This window comes from Apteryx rowi, unplaced genomic scaffold, assembly GCF_003343035.1.
Source record: "Apteryx rowi isolate R43461 unplaced genomic scaffold, aptRow1 scaffold_3, whole genome shotgun sequence".
In the NCBI taxonomy this organism is placed as follows: domain Eukaryota; kingdom Metazoa; phylum Chordata; class Aves; order Apterygiformes; family Apterygidae; genus Apteryx; species Apteryx rowi.
In genome coordinates, this window is record NW_020449418.1 from 5,282,922 (window position 1) to 5,304,655 (window position 21,734).

At 42.7% G+C, this 21,734-nt stretch overlaps 1 protein-coding gene across 1 annotated transcript in view; it reads right to left on the reverse strand.

Annotated features, from left to right (window-relative positions):
• Positions 1-21,734, reverse strand: part of SORCS3 (sortilin related VPS10 domain containing receptor 3) — a 337,032-nt gene that overhangs the window by 90,456 nt on the left and 224,842 nt on the right. Inside the window, exon 6 of the mRNA XM_026069736.1 lies at positions 5,853-5,917. Coding sequence (XP_025925521.1) covers positions 5,853-5,917 — 65 coding nt within the window. The remainder of the gene's footprint in view (positions 1-5,852; positions 5,918-21,734) is intronic.

Genomic DNA, 21,734 nt, shown 5'->3' on the forward strand with positions numbered 1-21,734 from the left:
ATGAGGAAAAACTTTTTCACTGTGAGGGTGACAGAGCACTGGCACAGGCTGCCCAAAGAGGTTGTGGAGTCTCCTTCTCTGGAGATATTCAAAAGCTGCCTGGACACGATCCTGTGCAACGTGCTCTAGGTGACCCTGCTTGAGCAGGGGGGTTGGACTAGATGATCTCCAGAGGTCCCTTCCAACCTCAACCATTCTGTGATTCTTCGATTCTGTGAATTCCAGGTTAATAATGGCTACAGGGCTGTTTTGGAGCACTTGCACACATCTGGGGCTGCAGTGAAAATGTAGTCCCACTGACAATGCTAAAGCAGCAGAAACTATCGTCAGTGCCAGCTCAGAGTATCTGGATGTAATTAAAGTATATGGTGTACAGTGAAACGTATTTGCCCTAGAGACTGTGTCAAATAACTAGAGAATCAGCAGAGTTGTGCTTTCTCCCAGCATAAAATACCAGCGGCAGTAGAGAGGTCAGATTCTCAGCTGGGAGCAGTTAAGGCTCTTCATCAGTTGACACATACAGATCTGGTCCAGAGTTGTTATTTATCTTTTGCACCTAGAATCCAAGACATCTTTGCACTGGATAAAAAACAACCACTCAGAAAATAAGGGGGTCTTACATATTGCTATAGTACCCAAAGAGCTCGGCAGCCTTGACTTGGTTCTTTGAGACAGCACTAAAATTAGGTAGAACAAGGAGGAGAGGTCAGGAGCCATATTTTTAGAAGCTCATTCCCTCCGGTATGTTCTTCCACACAGCTGCCTGGATATTCTTATCCCTCCAAACAGGATAATTTGCTACTGGTGAGTGACAGAACAGGAGAAGGAATAAAAACCTGTCACAAATAAATGAAAATAAACCACAAGTGTTGACATGACAACTAGCTTCTTGCCTACTGGGAAATGTGTCATTTCGAGTGTGTTATACCAGCAATCAAATATACTCAAAGAAAGGCACCTGATTAATATTCACGGGAAGCTGGTGGTGGTGAAGAGGGGTTAGCTCACTATCCACTTTCCATTTAGTTTCTTATTTATTTTTATATATTTTACAACACAGAGCTTATGAAAGAAAACAAAGCCAACAAAAAATTATCTTCAAACCTGTCTGCCTTTGACACAAAAATGAGTACAATTTCATCTTTATTCCTGCTGCCCCACAGAAAATGAAAAAAAATTTTCTTAAAAATATATTTAAAAAATCATGCTAAAAATGACAGGGTATAACAAATAGTAACCTTGGAGCAAGAGAAAATGATGCCACACACTGTAACAAAGTAGGAAGTGGATATTTCACAAGGCAAAAGGATCAGACTAGAGAAAGATCCAAAACAACAGCTCAGATCAGAACATTTCCAAACTGGGGAAATCCAAAGGCAAAAATGTCAAGGCCAGAAACTGAAAGGAAGACAAAGACTTGAAGTCCAAAACAATAATCCCAGAAGACGAGACTCAGCTGTCTTCCAAAATCAATCAGCATCTCCCTTCTGACATTAAAGGTCCTAGACATCTTAGGTTCTTCTGTAGAGAAAATGATGAACTGTCCCCACATTATCAGCCCCGCACCTACTTCACTCTTGGGTGTGACGAGAAGCAAGAAACAAGGCCACGTCTCTGCCCACGCTTCTTGAAAGGTATGGTCCCTTCAAGAGCTATGGTCCCAATCACAGAGCACACCTACCCCTGTATGGGGGTAGATTAATACAGATAGGATTGGGCCCCTCAACAAAAATGTCAATTAAAAGAGAGGGAAGAATCCTGCCTTCAAAGCCATTATCCCCTCCTTCTCTGAGGGGTTCACTTTTCAGCCATGTTTTGCACAGCCACAAGGAAAGGGGGTGGCTGCCCAGACAGGCAGGCAGCACATGCCCAAGCTACACCACTAAACCTTTAAAGGCTTGTTTACCACTCACTGAGCGATGCATGTCATAAGAAAGGTTGGCTTTGAGCTGCGGATTGTTTTCAGTTTATATGTTATCCCAGGTAATATCAGATTTAGAGTCTTGTTTTTTATGCTTTTTTTTCTTAATTTTCCACCGTAAAATCTTTGAGAAAAGCTCCCTGTTTCCTAGATAGCATCAAGAACTGCTTTTGCRATAGCTCATAACCCACCATCCAGCTACCTTCTCAGCCCATTTGTGAATGAGGCAATGCGGACATCTAGCATCTTCAAGGGTTTGCTACAGCTCGAATCCCAACATCCATACCTCTGCACTAATCCTTCACTCCAATTTATCTCACTCTAGGATTAAGAGACTGGTTTCTTCTGAGGCATATCCACTTCTCATTTGAGGAGCTCAAAACRCCTCCCCATTGCTAATTAGCATGGTCTCCCACACTGAGAATTTGGAGTGTATTTATACCCTTTTTTAGAGATGATAAAACTGAAGCTATTTCCTGTAATTTGCAGGTTTAAGCTGGTGAAAGGAGCCAAGCTACGATGTCCCTTCTTTGCCCACCAGATGTGACTGGGAAGCTTTTGGGGGAAGCAAGAATGCAAGGGGCTCTCTCCAGTGGGCAATGCCCAAAGATGTGGGACTCTGAAGAAAGATGCTGAAACAGTCGAACCTGTCACTATGCTGAAGGCTGGAAAGGTCAGTCCTCCATGGCATGTTACTGCAACTTATAGGAGATATGGGAGAGCAAGGACTCCTAGAAGTGCTTGCTCCTCCCTGGCAGTGTTAACAAGCCAGTGAAAGCAGGCATGGCTGGCCAGCATGGCTAACAGGGAGAAGCACAGCTGATGGAAACAAATTGCACTGGCAGATTGGCTCAGCTTAAATCAGGCCTCGGTGCCCAGTGAGACTTAAAATCATAAACTGCCAAAGAAAGTTGCCATGGGAGAGGGAAAACAACCAGCTGGCCTAGCCATTTTTCCCCCCAGAGGAAAAGAGGGTCTAGGAACTTAGATTGGAGGGTAAATTATTCCCTAGGAGTTAGTTAACCATAATCCTGTTTTAGCTTTTTTTTTTTGTCTTTTCCCTTTAATTAAAATACTGTTTATTGCATSATATTTGTGAGTGGAGAGAACATTATCTCACTGAACACCAGAAAGTTTAATATATCTTTTCCGGGTATGCAAGTGAGAACTTGTGCCAGTGTATTTGTAATAATCTCCTTACATTCAGCTCTGCCCTTGCTGTTTTCATTATACCCAGGCAGAAAGTACAGTGCCCAAGGCTGCTACACTTTTTTATAATTTAAAAGTGCAAGCCTGCATTATTATCCAGCTACAATAGCTCTGCCAATATGTCAAAAAAATGTGAAAACTTCATCTGCTATAAAAGACAGCAAAGGCTTGAGATCAGCGAGACACTGGAATTTGCAGTGTCTTGTAAATATTTGGGGAGACTAGACACTGGGGCAGATTTATCTCAGAGACCTCACCGTTTCTAAAGACCAGACAGACAACAACTGAAAGAGACATAAGGCAAGATGTCTTGCAGAAGGACATATAGTGGAGGGGTGAACAAAACTTCCACCTCCCATCTCCCTTAGCTTCTTGAGAGCCCTGACTCATTTATGGATGAATGAGACTCTAGCAGGTCCCATCACTTGTTCCCAGCTACAGAACATATTTTAAGCTCCAATGTCTGAATCATCATTAGATCAGTTATTGACTCCAATAGGATATTACTGTCAAAAAAGAAAAAAAAATTACTCTTATTCTTTGCATGTGTGCCATGAAGGGAAACAGAGAAAGAGAAATGCCCCTCTAGAAGAGTCGTACCATCTTAAAGTGGTCAGGGACATGAAAGACAAGGATTCTAGTCCCTGAAATGAGTTGAGCAATGGAGATGCTCAAATCTGTATCCCATTAAGCATCAGCTAAATGACTAAGCTACCAGCTTGACCTCAGAGGCATTAAAAAACCCTCCCCTTTCTTCTGTCCAATGCTGATGAAAACCTTTATCAGAAGCTTTCAGATCAGGAGGAGATAACTGCAGGTATAAGTTTCCCATTTTCCAACAGATACAAGTGCCTCAGCTGTTTCACTAAGAGCACAAAGGACCATTTTGGCTACAGAGTCAACAAGGAGAAAGAAGTTCAGCCTGCCTTTCCTGAGTACACATTTCACACCAGGTGAGCCTACAGCTTTGAGTGTTTTTTAACAACATAAACTAATATCGTTTTAAGCCCTAAAAATTCTAATTGGAGCAATATGGTCCTTTTGTGCTAGGCTTGGGTGGGAGAAGAGGCATTTTGCTGCAGAGGCACACACTAGCGGGCCAAGCACAGTCCACTGGGTCTTGCCTGCGCCTGCAGTCTGCTGAGACCACAGCTTGCAATGGGCCTGTTTTGCTGATGCTGCTGTTTAAGTCTGGCTTGCAGGGGACCCCTCAATACCATCGACAGCCAATTTCAAAATGCTGAATTTATACATTAAATCAAGAACAAACATCAACCCCTCGAGCAAACAAGACCTGCAGGAAGAGACCTGTCTGTGAACTGGGGAGACATCTTTCAAATGAAGCATCTACATCCTTGACACATCCAGTATTCATATAGCTGGGTGAGCAAGTTTAAACTTAGTTTGAAAGCAGACTCCATCAGCAGTTTGTTTGCTTACTTGCTTGTTTACTTGCTTTTGGCCACACCTCCCAACATCTGTACCAACAGCACATGCAGCAGCAAAGGCACTGAAGAAGCCTCCCTACCTTGCGCACCCACCTGCTCATCTGTTTTGCTCCTTCCCCATATTCAACAAACAGCTGTCACCCCCAAGCTTTTATTGCCTGGTTATTTACATTTATATTTACATATATTGGGTTACATTGGTTATTTGTTCAGCTGCCATCACTAAATAGCAGTGGGAAGTCAATCAGTGATTTCAGAAGATCCACAGCCTTAGAGAGGTTACCCTGATAGACAGGAGCTTGTTCACACAGCATCTGGCCCTTGCAGCACTTAACTAAAACAGAGCAGAAACTGCAACCAACAAAACTGAGGCCTTTTTCCACCAGAAATCCTCTACAACCCCTGTCACCACCCCACAGTGATCCTATGCTGCTTTCCTACGCTACCCCTCGTAGTGTAAGAGGGACATATGTCCCATTGTGGTGTATCACTGAGCTGGAGTTAAGCAGCTGCCAGGCTCCACCCAGAAGCAGATGCACTACCGTGCTGGGATTCCTGTGAAATATAAAACATTTTGGAGAAAGTGGTGGAAAAAAATCAACTTATTTATTTCTAACACATCATGTCTTCTTCTTTGGAGGTTCATTGCTTAGGAATCCATTCTACTTCAAATGTGGCTAGATGCAATTTAATGAGGGGTTAAGAGATTTTTTTTTTCTATTTCTTACTTTAAATATGGGTACCTTTTATAGGCCTGCAATATCTAGGTGCAGAGCACCTATTCATACATCCTAAGTAAACCTGGAAAATCCCTTCAGCATGTGTTAAAGGGTGGCCGGGGCATAGGGACATTCCGGCCAAAGGAGAAGTCTGACAGTCAGCGATTTGTCATAGTCTGCTAGATTCCCAGGYACAACCTAGCTGTTTTGAACCCCTCTGCAAACATATGGAAGCTGTCTAGCACAGCGCTGGTAATCCAGCTCTCTATGATTCATTTAGAATAAGTGATACTGAAGCAGCTAAATAGGGAACAGCATAGATGGCTCCTTAACCCAATAGATTGTGCTTCTGCCCAGGCTCYCCACAGATACAAGCCCTCCGAATTCCCCCCAAGGTCTAAGGATAAGAGTGTGCCTCACATCAAACCCCATGACCCACATCTTTCCTGTCAATTAAAATGTAAATAGGGAGACAAAATGAGCCAAGTGAATCTCATTCCCCACTCCATCCTTCACTCAAGGCCCACTTTATCRGTGCTGGCTGCAGGCACTCACGTCCATCAGCTGTCCGGGCTTCCATGTGCACAAGGTCAGGTTCTTTATCCAAACCCGTCACCGACCTGGGGAAAAGAAAGACAGAGAAGGYAGCCAGTGAAATAAAATGCTGCAATCAGATGAAGATGGAAAGAGAGTGAGGGAAGTAAATCAGTTCAACAGTTCACCTTGTGACACCTGGGATGCAGGTCCCTACCTCCTACCCACCTTGCTGTCTCCTCTATGTTTCTGCATTCAGCTCACTCTTAGGGGCCTTTCCAGGCAATGGTGAGTGAACCTGCCTGTCCTTTTTCTACAAGATCCAGTAAAACCAGAGATCTATTTTAATGCTGCAGGAAAGAAGAGGCCACAGCAGCCAGATGCTTACAGACTAGTTCAGCAATTTTAAAATGGTTTTAATGTGGCTGAATAGTGAGGTAAGAGACTGAATTTCTTGATCTGTCCCTGGTTTGTTGGGCAATCTTGCTATTGTGTACCTCAGTTTCCCCATCTTCAAAAGAGGGAGGATGATGCTCATTTTCACAGTGAAGTGCTGACAAAAAATGCGAGGAAGTATTCATTGTTCACCCCATGCCTGTGATGATCATGGAACAGGGCATGATGAGTCTCCCTAATCCCACTGGTGGAAACCCAAGCACTTCAAGTCACGTGTACTGTTATTTTCTGAAAATGTTTTGCAGGGCACATTACAAAGCTAGTCCTCCTCCTGGCAGAGGGAAAGTCAAGCCCAGAACAGAATTGTTATTATTAGTGTACTGGCTGATAAGTATCACTGGGAGATGAACATTTAGTCCTAGCAATGTCTGGCAGGGGAAAAAAAATCCATAGATGTCCATGTGATTTATGGAGCTGCTTCTCCTGAGTTAACCAAGGGGTTAGATTAAAAAGGGACAACGACAAAAATCAGTTTCTAATTTGGTGGAAGCTGAATTTGATACAGTAGATTGTAAATAATAGATTCCCTCCGAGCCAGCCAACATTCACAATTCCCTAATGTTCCGAAACACTTTTATCACAATCCTTTGCTGCTTTAATCCTTGGGGCATCAACAGCTAAAACATTTCAAAAAAAAAAAAGAAAAAGAAAAAAGAACAAACAAAATACAGATGCTCTGATACAGTTTTGTGGAGCTCACAAAAAACCACAGTGATTGAAGCAACAACAAACACACGTATGTGCTGGAGTTCAGCTGAGACCAGCCAGTGCTGCAAGTGCCAAAACAACTACATTATGACCCAGTGCGGAGGTAACTGAAATTGGCACYGCTTGTTAACGGGAGCACCACATCAATAGCAAGTCCATTCACAACACATTGTGAATTGTGGCCAAAAAAAACCAAAAACAAAGCTGCACAGGCAAAGCTTTYATCATTCCACTCTCAGGGAGAAACAGTCTGTTCCTTAATTGCTACCATCAGTTTCAGGGTGATCCCATAAGGAAGAAAGCGCTGTTCAGTATCAGCAAGGATCCCAGGACCAGCCCAAATCCCTGTGACCATGTCATTAACCAGGCTCTAATGTTCTGAAGACCTGGAGAGAGTTAAGGTGACAGAAGGACAAGTAAGAACTTCCTCAAAATGCCAGTGAAAACCATTGTGGGGTAAAGCAACATTATTTCCCAATATCCCCCAGATAGGGCACACATCTTTCCAATCCTCAGCAAAATTTTTCTGCCCTTTTCTCATAACGAGCCATAAATAGTATGATCTTAACTCTTCAGCTATCATGACCCTAGCCTATGACACGTCAACAGGGACAGAGAGGTATGTCCTTACCAAAGTATCAATTCATCACAACTTCATCAATGGAACAGGTAATTTCAGCACTCTTAAGTAAAGGGCAGAGGCCCGTTAGGGATCTGCCCCACAGACCCTTCCCAGCAGGCTTTCTCCTTAAATCCAGCCTTCACCCCGGATGCTGTGCTCTCCAGACCTCTTCTGGAAGCCAGACACCATCCTTTTAAATAGAGCCAAAGGGACAAACCTGCTGGTAATGACACACTTGGCCCAGAAAAGAAGAAACATCAGTATTAGGCCTGCTACAATGTTACTCATTTTAAAGGCATCGAAATTAGTAGAAGCTAAGCATTTCTGAATAAAAATCAACATACTTATTACCACTGTGTGTTTGCATGCGCATGCTCTATAGACCCAACTGCACTTGTAACGCCTATTACGTAAGTACCAGGGGATGATGAGAGTCTCCAGAAACATGTCAGTCTAGCTTGAATTTCCTTCCCGGTGCCATCTACTTGTTTACTTAATTAGTTTTGACAAGCCTGGTGATTCTYTTCAGAAAAACAACAACAAAAGGACCAGCACACAGCATCCCCCTAGTACTCCTCTGCTCGCTGAATGCCATACTTCAAGGGCAAAAGCTCACAAAGCAATCTCCAAAAGCAAGACAAGTTCTTATTTTGCAGTCAGATAACAAGCCTATAAAGTAATGCACTGGTCATCCTTCCTTCTCCCAAACCAAGTCCTTCTCTTGCATCAAAGACTCCAGTTGCAAAACAAATCCCCAATCAATGCTGTTTCTTTATGCCTCCCCTCACATATGTTCCCACTGGCAAGGCATGCAGCTCTGCTTTACAATGCTTCTGACTTCTGAATACAGGTATTTTCAGGAAAAGGTCCTGATCATTTGTCTAGAGAAGTTTTGAGCAAACGACACAAGAAGTGTCAGGCAACGGAAAGAGCAAGATAAGAGTGCAGGTCCTGGAGCACACCCACAAACACACACACACAGCGTAAAGCTGTTACCTTATCCCATGTAGTAATCTCCCTGGTCTTGACAGCTTACTACAACAACCTCTCAGGTCTGGCAATAAAAGGAATATAGAAGAAACCTTCAGAGCCTTATATTTTCTCTCCTTATCCACACCTTTTCTCTCTGAAGGATGTTTGGAGGATACATAGCTCGAAACTGTTCAAGCTAGTAAAGTATGATGAGGAGAGATGTCAGCACCCCCTGGCTCACCGCTTCCACGGTGTGTTTGGTACAGCCAAGTGCAGCCCACAAAGTGGGCTGGGTGGGAAGGGGTTTCATTGCTCTCTGGCTGACAAACGCCTCCATTTCAGAGGCTTGTGAAGCAAAAGAATATTTAACAACACTCAGAAACCTGAGCTCAGCTTGAAAACAGTTTTCCTGCCACACGGTCACACCTCAGGCTCTAGGCACAGCTCAGCTCTCTATTTTATACATGCACAAACTCCAGGAGAGACAGCAAAAACCAAGCCAAGGTCCACAAAATGCACCCATGTGTGTTGTCCTGGATAGCCCTGGGGGGAAAGGGGCACTTACATTGTGACAATCCATCCTAAATCAACATCCTCCGTCACCCACATTCATTTATCACCACTTGGATGAGAAAATGCTGAGAGAAAAGAGGATGCAGCCAAAAGTGACAGGAAAGGTCAGTTTTTCCTGCTGACATGTTCCCTGACTGCTGCAACAGCAGTTTTTGAAACGGGGAGCCTGCAGCTAGGACTGCAGCTGGCACAGGATTAGTGGCCAATTACAAATTCAAACCAGCTCCGAACCCCATTAGGAAGGAAGCAGCAGTTATTTTCTCTGTCTTCTGCCGCTTTTCTTTTTCTGTTCTCATGGCAGCTCTTGGTTCTTGCAAGGTCTTTCCTCCCTTCTTTTCAGGACAGAACCATGTGTTCTTGAAAGCTGCAGAACAGAGAGGAGTCCATGCAGGATCCTTATCTCTCTCTTCAGGGCAAAGCACTGTGCATGGATGCACATTTACTAGACTGTTCTGCTAACATTTCATCCCTGACCTGGAGGGACAGAGAGCGAGGAGGTCAAGGAAAACACAGCATCCTGTATTCCTACTACTAATTAGCTATTCCTAAAGTGTTTCTATACAAGGTACTATATAGTTCAAAACAATAAACAAAAGCTTATGCAAAGAAAGGAAAAAAAATGCAGAGATTTTCAGTTTGGGTTACTTGCTCTACTGCATACCCCTGCTTATCATCTCTACCAACTCCACCATCTTCCTCTGGAGTGCACCATTTCTGCATGTTTTTCCCTACCCGTTTTCCAGACATCAGGCACTTAATGATGAAAGACAGCATTGAGATTTAGACATTCTAGCATCTTAGATCAAGAATGCTGAGCAATTCAGACTGCTTGCTGTTGAGATCTGCCAGATCCTTGCTCCTAAGACCATCAATGGAGAACAAGAGATGCTGTATTTCTCCATCTCCTGGCACCATTAACTTGGGAATGAATGGGTTGGCGGGGGGGTGTCACTGGACGTAAGCAACATTTGTGTAAAGGATTTACAACAAGGTCAAAAATCAGGTCACAGGGGCTCAGGCTTTCAAACTTAGTTTGGAATCTGCTGGCGAACTGAGCATTTTGCCAGCAGTGTGCCTGGTTTCTGACATGTCAAGATGGCATCCAGCAGCTCTGGCTTTCAAAACAAAGACAAAGCTTTTAAAAGGGATTGAGACTTTCCCAAGATGCTGACTTGGAAACTCATTGTTGCAGGTTGAGATGTCAGACTGAAGGCAATTGATACTGCTCTTGTAAAGACACAGAGGAAACGGATGGAGACTGCTTAGCAGGATGTTGTGCAGCAGATAAGGATTGGAAATGGGAAGGAACAAGGCACATTTATTGTGTAATAATATGTACGGGGGAAAAACACATCCTCTTGCTGTAGGCAACTGCAATCAAATTAGTGTATGTTGCCAATTAGTCTGCTGCAATTTTAATTGTATCCTGTCCCAGAAGTGAATAAACACTTAGGTATTTCCGTATGCTACTAGGCCAGCAGTGCATGTGTCTAACTCATCCAAGCCACACAAGAGGCACGTGCACATGGGCAGGTGGGAGCAAAGACTGACCCAGACAATTCCTGCTTAACTGATCCAGACCTTTTCACATAGCACCATTGCTGAATTATATATACCTTTTCAACACGCCAGGTTACCTTCCCACCTCTCTCCTGGTTGATATTTAACTCTGTGCTCAGCTGGTGGACAGTGACAGCCTTCTGATATGGTACCATGCTTGCCTAGGTGTAAATAACTGCAGGCATCTTCAGATGGTAAAGGYGATTGTGTATGTTCACCTTCTATTYACTGCAGCCAAGCCTAAGACTAGCTCTATCAGAGATCRGCTGTGCACATGTAACAGCCAGTGYGCACTCAAGCCACCCACCCCAGGCTGACAGCAAGCCGTGAACTATCACAGTTAAGAACAGATATAAATGTTGAAACTGCTGGGGGGGAAGAATGCCTTTATTAAAGACATAAATACAGTATCATTCTCTGTGGCTGAACATGGGGAGACACTGCTGGATAGGGTTGGATGTGATACTGTCTCTGAAGAGCTACGGAAGAAACCTCCTTGCGCAGCATATTTCAAATGAAGCTGAGAAAAAAAGCTGGCAGGAAGATACTGTACGAAAGTGTCTTAGACAGTTCCCTGGAGATTTCTGCCTCTTCCAGTGCTAATTTCTATGATGCTACAGTTCTGGATATTGGCAGAAGTAATTGTTGTGAGAATTAGTTTGCAACATAAGGCAAAAAAAATTGCTAAGTGTTTATTCTCAGTTAATTTCTTTTCAGCAGAGTTGATGCTTTTTAAAAAGGTCACAAGGAATCGTAAGGGGGTGTTCAGCCTGCTATCTCAAAGGAAACAAAGCCTGTGTGTTGACATCCTCTGTCTGTGGGTTCATATGTACGTACACGCATCTGCCTGCCTTCATCCCTTCCCCAATACCTGTTGAATGTCTAAGCCAATTTCCATCAAAACTGACAGCGGATAAAAAGTCTCAGAGGTACCAAATTGCTACAAGTTTCAAGGACATAGCAGGCCAGGAAGAGGTAAGAGGTCCAAGCTAAACTTTTCATTGAGAAAAAGCCTGACATTTGGCTCAACCATGTTACTGAACACTAGAGAATCCACACAAGACGGCAGGTTCTGTTGCTCACAGAGCCACTTTTTCCTCTTCTTGGTGCCTAAAAGAAGGTAATTCTCTATACCACAGAAATTAACAGCAATGGGAAAGAAATGCCAGTTAACCTGAAAATACCTTTAAAGGATATTCATCAACCGAACAAAGCTCCTGTTGATTAGCGTTTTTCTTTTTCCCGATGTTATTACCAAAAACTAAGAAAAAGTACAAATATTTGTGCCTAATTCTGATCCAGTTAATGGGTTATAAAGTCTTAAAGTTCCTGGGCATTTCTTCCCTGACGTATACTATGAATCCCAATAAACATAACTGATTTTTTGTGAAATAAACACAAACAAGTGAGTGGGCAGGAGAAAGGCAAAGACCATGACTCACAGCCTGGCCAGGGTTTGCAAAGGCCAGCAGCACAGGCAGGGCCCATCCTGGAGATGGCAACTTCATTTCCCTGTGGCGCTGGATATAGGGACRCTTTTGCAGGAAATTTTTTATTTTGTGCTTTTTTTTCAACATTCTAAATTGCAAGTGTTTAAAGGAAAAAATAATGAAAATACATTTTTGGGCACATTAAAAGGTGACCCATTTTCAGGCTTTGCCTCTTTTCTAATCYTTCTCTTCCCTCTGCCATCCTTCTTTTTTGGAATGGGAAAGGAAAAGAAAAATGGAGAGGAAGGGGCAACCCAAGATGCAGAAAACACCTTGCACAAAAGCCATTTTGGTTATCAAAATCCACGCCAAAATACTAAGGGGGAAAAAAACCCACAACTTCAGTAGAATAGCTCATTCTACTTTATCAAAAATCTTTGCTTTCCAACCGAAAATTCATGAGTAGAATATTTTGGGAGAGTGGAGGGGAAAGGGGTGTTTGTTTTTGTTTGCATCTTTTGGGGGGAAAAAAAAATCAGGGAAATGACATTTTCTAGCCGGCCCTGCTTTGCACAGATCCGTGAAGCTCAAGCACGGAGTTCYTGGTTCTGTTCCCAGACCGATCACTGATGTATCAAGTGACTTTCAGCTCTCTCCCTGCTTTTGGTTTAAAATGAGTTTAGCGTCTACTATATTGCAAAGTCCAGTTAATTAATGTTTGTCCAGTGCTTGGCTAACCTCCTTTGAGACTCATGTAGATGGGGAACTACTGCATATGATTGCTTTGTTTTTTCAGGAAACATGAATCAGCCCTGTTTCTGACCAACTTAGAAAAAGCAATGCACATGCTCAAAGCAACCATCAGCTGAGCCTGCTGATCCCACTCGAATTTTTGTTTCCCTCCACGGAAGGGAGTATTTAGAAGATYCATACTGTTACTCAGAGTTTTTCTCCTAGCAAAAGTATCTTAAAAATGATCTGTTCAGGCAACGTTTTGCACCAGAATAAGGATTTTCAGTTCACTGTGTGTTTAATTCCCCTCATTTGTATGACAATTTCTGATTGCAAATATGACATGCCTGAAATGCTAAGGCTCAGTGATTCAGCTATTAACAGAGTCCAAGGCAGAATACAGTGCCTCTGAAAAGCTTCAGAATGAAAGCATCATTTAATAAATGAATGCAGCAGTAGAGGAATAAAAATAAAACTTAAATTGTCCAAAGAGGGGATGCCAGCATGAAACTTGGCACAGACAGAATGTATAGGATATGCTGATGAGCCCCATATGCCTATGGGCATTGTGCATTGTATTAATTAAGGAACGATGAGTCTCCACATTCCCTGTTGCAGAATATTGCAAAGAATCACCCTGGGATAACATCTAACATTTTGGAAATTAATTTGCAGTTCAATTTATGCATTTTGGAGAAAGGCAATGTGAAAAGCTAGATTTCTGTCACAAACCTTTTCTGACAGTTGTTTCTTTGCATTTCAGATGCTAACCTGAAGAGAACAAATGGCTTATTTTGTTCTTTGACTTGTAAGTCAAAGCCAGAAAAAGGCAGAGAGAGAGAGAGAGAGAGAAGGGAAAGAAAGGGGAAAGGAGGAGAAGAGAAGGAAGGAGAATAAACTACTCTGCTCTGGACCAGCAAATATAAATGCATCAGCGTGTCTCCTTGCCCCAAAAAATCACCCTCAGCCACTGAGAGCGAGACACTCATTTGTCCCAAAATCCAAAAGAGGAAAAGACAAAGAAGCAGGAAACAAAAAGGATTCTGGCAGCAGACAGACACAAAGACAGACTCTGTCTGTAGAAATGACAAGTCTGCATGGCTGCGATGGGTAAAAGCGATCGTGACAGGAGCTCTGCACACTGCCACGTCACATGACAAGATGGGTTTGCACTCAAAACAGAAGTATCCTCAAATAACATGGAGAGGAGATGGATTAAACGGCCACAGCCACCTGCAGGTTTCTCCATCAGTGGAGAAACGACACTGCAGTAGGAGAGACCAAAGACACAACAGAGCTTCTGTGGGTTCCTTTACTTGGAGCTAGACGGATGCTCCAGCAATAAGGAGATAAGGGTGCCCAGGGGTCTGAGTGCTAGACCTGCTCCCAGCTTCTCACAGCAGCAGAGTCCCAAAGTGTCCCGTCCCCAAAGCATCACCCTGTTGAAGCAAGAAAGCTCACGGCAGAATGCTGCAACAGGAGCTTGTGCTACCAACAAGCCAAAAAGTAAAGATGTATGGCCAAGCTGTAGGTGAATCAAGAGCTTCTCTTTCTTGGGTTCTTAATTTGTTGTTACAGATGAGCAATAAAAGGAAAGAAAAGTACAAGGCCAAATGAAAAGCAATTCTCTGMTGCTTTCTAGCCTCAAGGAAAATTTCAAAGTGTCAATGCACTGTTCAAATCTAATGATTTGTAGAAAGAAAAAAAGAATTCTGGAGAAACTACAGCAGATCCAGAAATGGCTTTAGGGAGTCACTATTACAGATTGGCCCTAAAATCAATATTATAATGGAACATGTCTCCTTCCCTCAAAGATTTTCAGTCAAAACCTGAAAGCCAAAAATACTGTGAGCATAAACTAAAAATCTTCCTGTACCCTTCAGCCAAATATCTGGCAGGGGTYTGGGGTTTGTTTTCCCTTATTTTTTCCAATAAAAAGCAATTTTTTTTCCTGTGGGAGAAAACCAAGATCTACTGCAATCAGTTCTGAAGTCTGTGCTGRTGTTATTTATTATTTCCTCAGTCCTTGCTGACAGTCATAGGTCAGTATCTTTCTCTCTCAGACTCAGCCGCGCAACTTCTGATACTTCTCTAAACATGGAAATATGTCTACATCCCACTTTTATTGTCTTCTACCCAACAGAGGACAATTACCTGTGAGATAATTACAGAGCTATGATAACCACTGCTATCTCCTATTCCAATTAGCTTGCTACAAATATGCACGTACAACAACCTCACTCGTTGGCTTCTCGTCCTTGTTCTGTATATGATCAGCAAGAGACAAGTTAGTGAATCAACATTATGTAAAAGAACCTGTAGTGCAGCTAATAATACTCCTTYCCTCTCTTACGTTCTCATGTAGCTTCATGCTCACTATGCTTAACAATAGCAGAATTAAACTCATCTCATTCTACAGAGGAGGCTCAGGGGGAACGCCAGCGGAGGAAAGGATGGGAGTTTCAATTTCTTCTCTTGCTGAGAATGAATTCTGCCTCATATAACTGCTGATGAATCGTCGTTTTAAGAGAGTTTGTTAATTTCCACCAGGCAGAAGGCATAAAGAGGGACCTCCTTATCTTTAATGGATGTTATTGAGCGACACAAATGGCTCACGTTTAAATGAATGCGGAAACGTCTTGTCTGTTTTGCCATGATAAGAGGCTGTTCTTTCTGCACAGCATGGGTTCAGCTCCTTCTGTTAAATAAAACAACTGTTTTTGTTCCGCTTAATGGCAGGCAAACTTCTAAGGGTTCAGAGGCAAAGTCAGTTCAGAGAAATGAACTGCACACTGCTGCACACTGGAATTTATCTGCTTCCTTCCTAATTCTTCTTGAGAAAATCTACCTGAAAAGCTTTGAGGTGTGACTGAAATTCTAGTTTCAAGCAAAAATGGCCCAATAGTGTTGATATACTTACTGGGGATAGATTGTCTATTAGATTGCATCTTTCTCCAATGCAAGAACGCTTCCAGGCTCGACTTCTGAAATCCAAGTGGGGCTCTGGGATGAGGTCTGGAGCAGAGGGAAGGCAGGGGTCCAGGAAAGCTGCTCTACCCTCTGAGGTTAGCAGATGCTTTGCCTCTGAATGAAATGATCGGAAAACATCTCCACAATCACAGCATGTGAAAAGATCATTCCTAAACTTCTCAAAACAGTGGTGATTTTCAAAAGGACTCCCAAATGTTTCTCTGACAGTCATCTGAAAGCAAGAAGAGTTGTCTCCCACATGAAAATCAGCCCATTTCATCAGAAACAGAGATCAGTGGGGTACAGAAGCAAAAGCCAAAAACAGAGCTAAATCACATACTAAAAGGTAGGAGAATACATCTCACTAGGTAGAGACCACAAAATTTGATACTACTGTCAGCCCAGCAGCCTGGCTTTTGGTTTGCTTTGCCAAGCTATGACAGTATGGGATATTCCCATATGCCTCAGGGAGATGCATTATTCAATATATTAATTAGAGGGCTGGCTTTCATCACTTCTTCCTACACAGTATCACGAGGGATTACTCTGGGACTGTAACTGACAGGCTAGAATTAATTTGTGCTTGAGTTCGTGTGCRTTGGGGGGGGGTGGCAGCGTGAAGTCAGCCCAAGCAGCCTGCAGGTCTGGCCAGCAATACCGCATTTAGGCTTCCAACGCCGGCCTGGGAAGCACGGCTGTGAAGCTCTCAAGGCATCTTCTGTGGTGCCCTCTTGCACTAGAAGGAAATGGAGCCTTGCACCACACGCTAACCCACGGCACTGGGAGCAAGTCCAGGGATCAACCTTAACTAGGAGAAATGTTCAACATATTCTTTCTGAGTCCTACCTCGCATGGCGGGTCTACCTGGTCTCCTCCAGTCTCAGACATCCAGTCCCAAAACAGTGGGGAGATTACAAAGTGATCCAAGATTAGCAATTGGGGGAAAAAAGAGAAGAGACTGGCTCTTCGGACATAAAGACAATTGACAGATGAGAGACTGAAGTGTAAGGCTTTTCGATGGCTGCAAGCCCTAACTGCAGTACTGTGCTGTGACATTTAGTGGGAGGCAGCAAATTTAAAACCAATGTACAGAAATATTTCAGCCCTTACTTTTCCAGTCTCTGAAGAAAGCAATGCTAGCCACAGTACATTAAAGTTGGAAATATGGCTAACATCACAAATTGCACTAAAATCACAACAAAGCACAAATTCTAAAACCAGATAGTATTTAAGGACATCTAGAGTCACCTTAGTGGAGAGGGGGTCACCCCCTCCCTCCCAAGACATGCCTCCTTTCAAAAGAAAAGGAGTTTAGAAAGGAAAGTTCCTCAAGGGCAAACCTACTCTAAAATTGCCCTCAGAGAGGGTAATACACCTCTCTTTGAAAGAAGCAGTTCTGGCTGCTCTCGCATGGCTGATGGTGATGGTGGATGGATTCCGAGTCTGCTATCACATGGCTCCTTTCTTTTAGTTCATTTATTATGTAGTTGATCAGTTTTAAAGGAGAGCCTAATATATTTTAATTATTTCCCCTATGCTCACACACATTTCTTGTAGTCCACTGGCTATTTTTTTGGTAAAACAGCTTTGAGCCCAGGGAGCCTGACAGTATGGCATCCACACAACTTTCCAAAAGAAGTCAAGCATTTATTTTCCCAGGAAAGCAGGCTGCAAGGAGAAGACCATCACACAACAACATAGTCAGGCAAGGAATATCCTTTACAACTTCTTTCAATGCATCAGCTACTATTTAGGTCTTAAAGAGATGGTACAAGAGACTAATTCATCAATTTTCCTTTATAAATTGAAACAATAAGTCAGCAGAGAGGGTAAATATATACCAGAAACCCCCAAATACTCTTGCTTTTAGTCCTATGTAAAGTAGAAAATATTCTATAATATTTCTCCAGTAGTGTAACTTGGGTTTTTTGGCTTTCCTCTACAAAGGTGCTTTCCTAGATAAGAAATTTGTGTCAATTTCTCATAAATTAGTTTTAAAAAAAGAAAAAGTGGAAAATGTACGGTGAACATGAAACTAACCACAGCCACCAACAAAATATATGAGTTCTAAGGGGGAGGTATAAAACAGCCCTGCAGGATTTTGCGGTGACAGATACTGAAGGATTTTTCTTTTCCTAGAATCATTTAGGATTTTATACTCTCTTAGATATCCATGAAATCCATCACAAGGTCCATGCAATAACCCTGAGCAATCTATACTGGAAGAGCAGTAAGAAGAGATTAAGTATAGGAAAAAATATGTTCATGGACAAAAGCAGAATATAAAACTTAAAAATGTTTCTCAAAACTTGCAAGTCACTGTTGTAGGCTACTTGATCATAGGCAAGTAAGAATACTCTGTGAATGTACTGAACATTTAATTTAGAGATCAGGGACCCATATCTGCTTTGCATCACAAAAGGCAGAGATGTGAATTAGAGTCAGGACCCCTCTATGTCAGCTTTATGTGGACACTTTGTTTCAGAATGGAGTCGTTTCATACAGACTCCTTTAATTTAAAAAGCTCATATATTGCAGAATGAAATCGTATTTCAAATTGAGAAGTCACTCTAAAAACCATCATAAAAGTTTCAACCATTTTGAGATTTTCCTTTGTTCAATTGTTTGASAGAAATATTTTGATAATATTGACATGAATTCATAAAATATTTTTATTGACCTGCAGCTTTTTCAACAAAAATAAACACTGTTTCAGCCAGTAAAAAGTATCCAACTCTATATCCAGGTTCTATTTCTATCTCTGCCACTGAGTTACCATGTAATCACAAGCTAGTCAGCTAGGAGCTAATACTTGGAAACAGTAAATATCTGTAATACCAACTGCACTGACTGTAGGCACGCAAACTGAAAAGTAAATCCCTAATCTCACAGTTGCCCCATTTGCTCATCTTTTAAATGAAAAGGAAAATAAAATTGCTTTTACTATTGGCATGGTGCTGTGATTCTTAATTAACTAATGTGTCCTTACAAGGAAATCTTTCAATATATGCCAAGACCTCTTAAAAAGGTCTCCTCTCTCTTGAACCCTAATTGCCAAACCTGAGGCCAAAATCACTGASAGAGTTTGAAAACTTTGGTCTCAGCCTAAATATTTCAGTCCATGGTCATGGTGGTTTGAGTAACACACTCCAGATTTATGTTAGCATTACCCACTGGCAGAAGCCTTTCCCAAGTGTTCTCACCCACAGGACACGTGAGCCAAGTCYCTTAACACAGGCAAAAGTGTCATTAGCCCACAGGAGTCTGTGGTATCACCTCCTGATAAATCCCTACTCAGTTCTCCATGTACTGTCTAAACGAGTAGACACTGGATACATGCCTTGACGGTGCCAAGGTGGTGTTATCCCTGGTTGCCAAGCTGGAATTATTCCTTTTATCCACAGCTCCAAGTATGGTATTGTTTTAATTCTGAAAAACTTGAACGCAGGATTACTTAATAGTCAATTTGACATTTACAAAACCATGTTTTCTTAACACTAAAATTGGCTGTAAAAACTCAAGCGATGTTTCCCCAGCACTATGCAATGACACCATCTGGTAGTTAATGATTACTGGGATTTACAGAAGAGAGAGGCACATATTTGAATAACCATTTCACTGCTGGCAAACAAGTCAAGTAAAGCTAACCTGAGCTGTATCCAAAGGTCACTTCTGGAACTGCTGCTGAGACAGTCCACGGGGACCTGCATTGGCACTGGGATTAGGAAATATCAGTGCTGCCACAGAGATGAGGAAATAAAAACTTAGACGCAAACTTCTGCCCGCCTGCAGATCTAACCCAGATCATGACCCTTAGAAACACTGAGGTAACCCCTCRTCTGTCCCTACAATATTCTCACATATCCAAACCAGCCTCTGCTACAGTCTTCATCAAATTCAACCAGAAAAGACACAGAAAAACACTGGCTACCTTCATCACTGTTTGTATCCAAACCAATGACAAGAAGGACTGAATGTCTCAAACAGCTGTGACAGGTAACCCTGAACTCCGAAGCATGGCCTGTGTGGAAGCTCTTCCCTTCTCCCATTTTAATCCCTGGAGTTCAAAATGATTGAGGCTGGCACACACGGATACCAAAACAACTAGATATCTGCTTGGTTGTCACAGAAAGAGAGAAAATAAAACTCTGGGGAGATTCAGTGAAGGAACCAGCAGCGCATTTAAGAACTTCTTGTTACACAAGATTTTTCTTGTTCCCTGATACAAACAGTGCTTCTTAAAGCCAGGTTAGGGTATGTCCTATTTTCCTCCTCCCACTGTCTCTCCCCTCCTGCCTTTCTGGTGTTTTTCATCCAACTCTTACATAATTAGTTTATGTTTCAGTGTCTTTTATAGATCAGGCTCCTATTGGGCACTGACCTCCTCAGTGCTCCAAATCTCCCTGTACCCTTCAGAAACGCTCCGCAGATTTCTCCCTCCCTCCCACACAGATRGGTTTTCCTCACTGTTCGTGCTCCCAGGCTTTAACAGGATCACCCAAATTCCCAGATAGCATRTTTTTTAAAACCAGATTGGAGGGAAAAGGGCACATGTCTAGATGTATCAGGCAAAAGAAAGGGCAAATGGTCCCATATCAACTGACTCATATTCCCCAGTGTCGACAGGAGGCGGGAAAGATGAGTGGGTCCTCCAGCAYGGAGCACGCTGGGCAGGCGCTGAGGAGGGGGGTGTCCCAAGGAGTACAGCTCTGTCCTCCACACCGGCTGCTCAGGGCTGTGTGTGCTCAGCAAATACAGGCAGACCCTCCAGAGACAGATGGACGGGGGATGATGCTCACAGCCATTTAGCTGATTAGTCAGAAAACACAGGTCACCTTGTGGAACTCCCCATTTTAAAGAATTAAGCAGCAAGGCAATGAAAGGACTTTATATGCCATTAAAGCATCTTTTAACTCCCTAGTGCCCTTGAGTATTTTTAATCCACACATGGATATGCAATGACGTAGCCCCCGATACCACAGTATTTGAGCACTTCATTCAGTCCCCCCAACAAAAGAAAGAAATGCTCTCCCATCCCTGTCTTATGTAGAGGGGAGCAAGGCAACRGCAACTTAAGGGAGCTACCCAAGATGGCACGAGAAAGCTGTGGTCCAGCAAAGCACTGAACGAGGCAGAAAGAATGTGCTATTAACCAAACTGTCCTCCCCACCTGCTTGGTCTTGTTGTCCTACCACAGGGAAGGGCAAAGGCAGCAAAGYAACTTAAGGACAGTTCAAGTCCTTTGAGTTCTTTTCTGAAAGGAGACAGGATTAGTCAGCACAGGACAAACCATGTGCTTCACAAACGAGGAAACTTCCCCAGCATTTCTACAGTACAAAATATGGACCATATTTTTTATATCCCTCCACATGTCAGTACAGGTGTCTAAGTTACAGTGCAAGAAAATGAACAGGGCCCAGGGGGAGTTGCAAAAATGTGTTTTTTAAAAGAAAAGAACATTGAGTAGGTCTTTAACTGAAAACAGCATGGGTGCAAAGTTTATTTGAGTCATTTCATACAGATTGGTGAGTGATCTGGGAATTTCTGTTTCACATTAGCTTAAGCTCCTATTTCCAGCCTTAGAGGATCCAAAGTTATCAAAATCTCTGAGGTCAAGGCACGCGGGAACCAAATTTGGATGCCTGTACTCACAGCAAGTAACACATTCTGTTCAAGCTCTGCCATTGCCATCAGTGGGAGTAGCTAACGAATGAATCACTACTACAGAAGTAGAGATCTCAAATCCTAGTTTTTATAACTACAAGTGTCTCAGACATGAATCTCAGCTCATGCACAAGCTATGAGCTGGCTGTGGGAACTTGTGAGAGATGTTCCACAAACTGTGTTACATGTAACATCCATATGGGATGAGAACGCAGT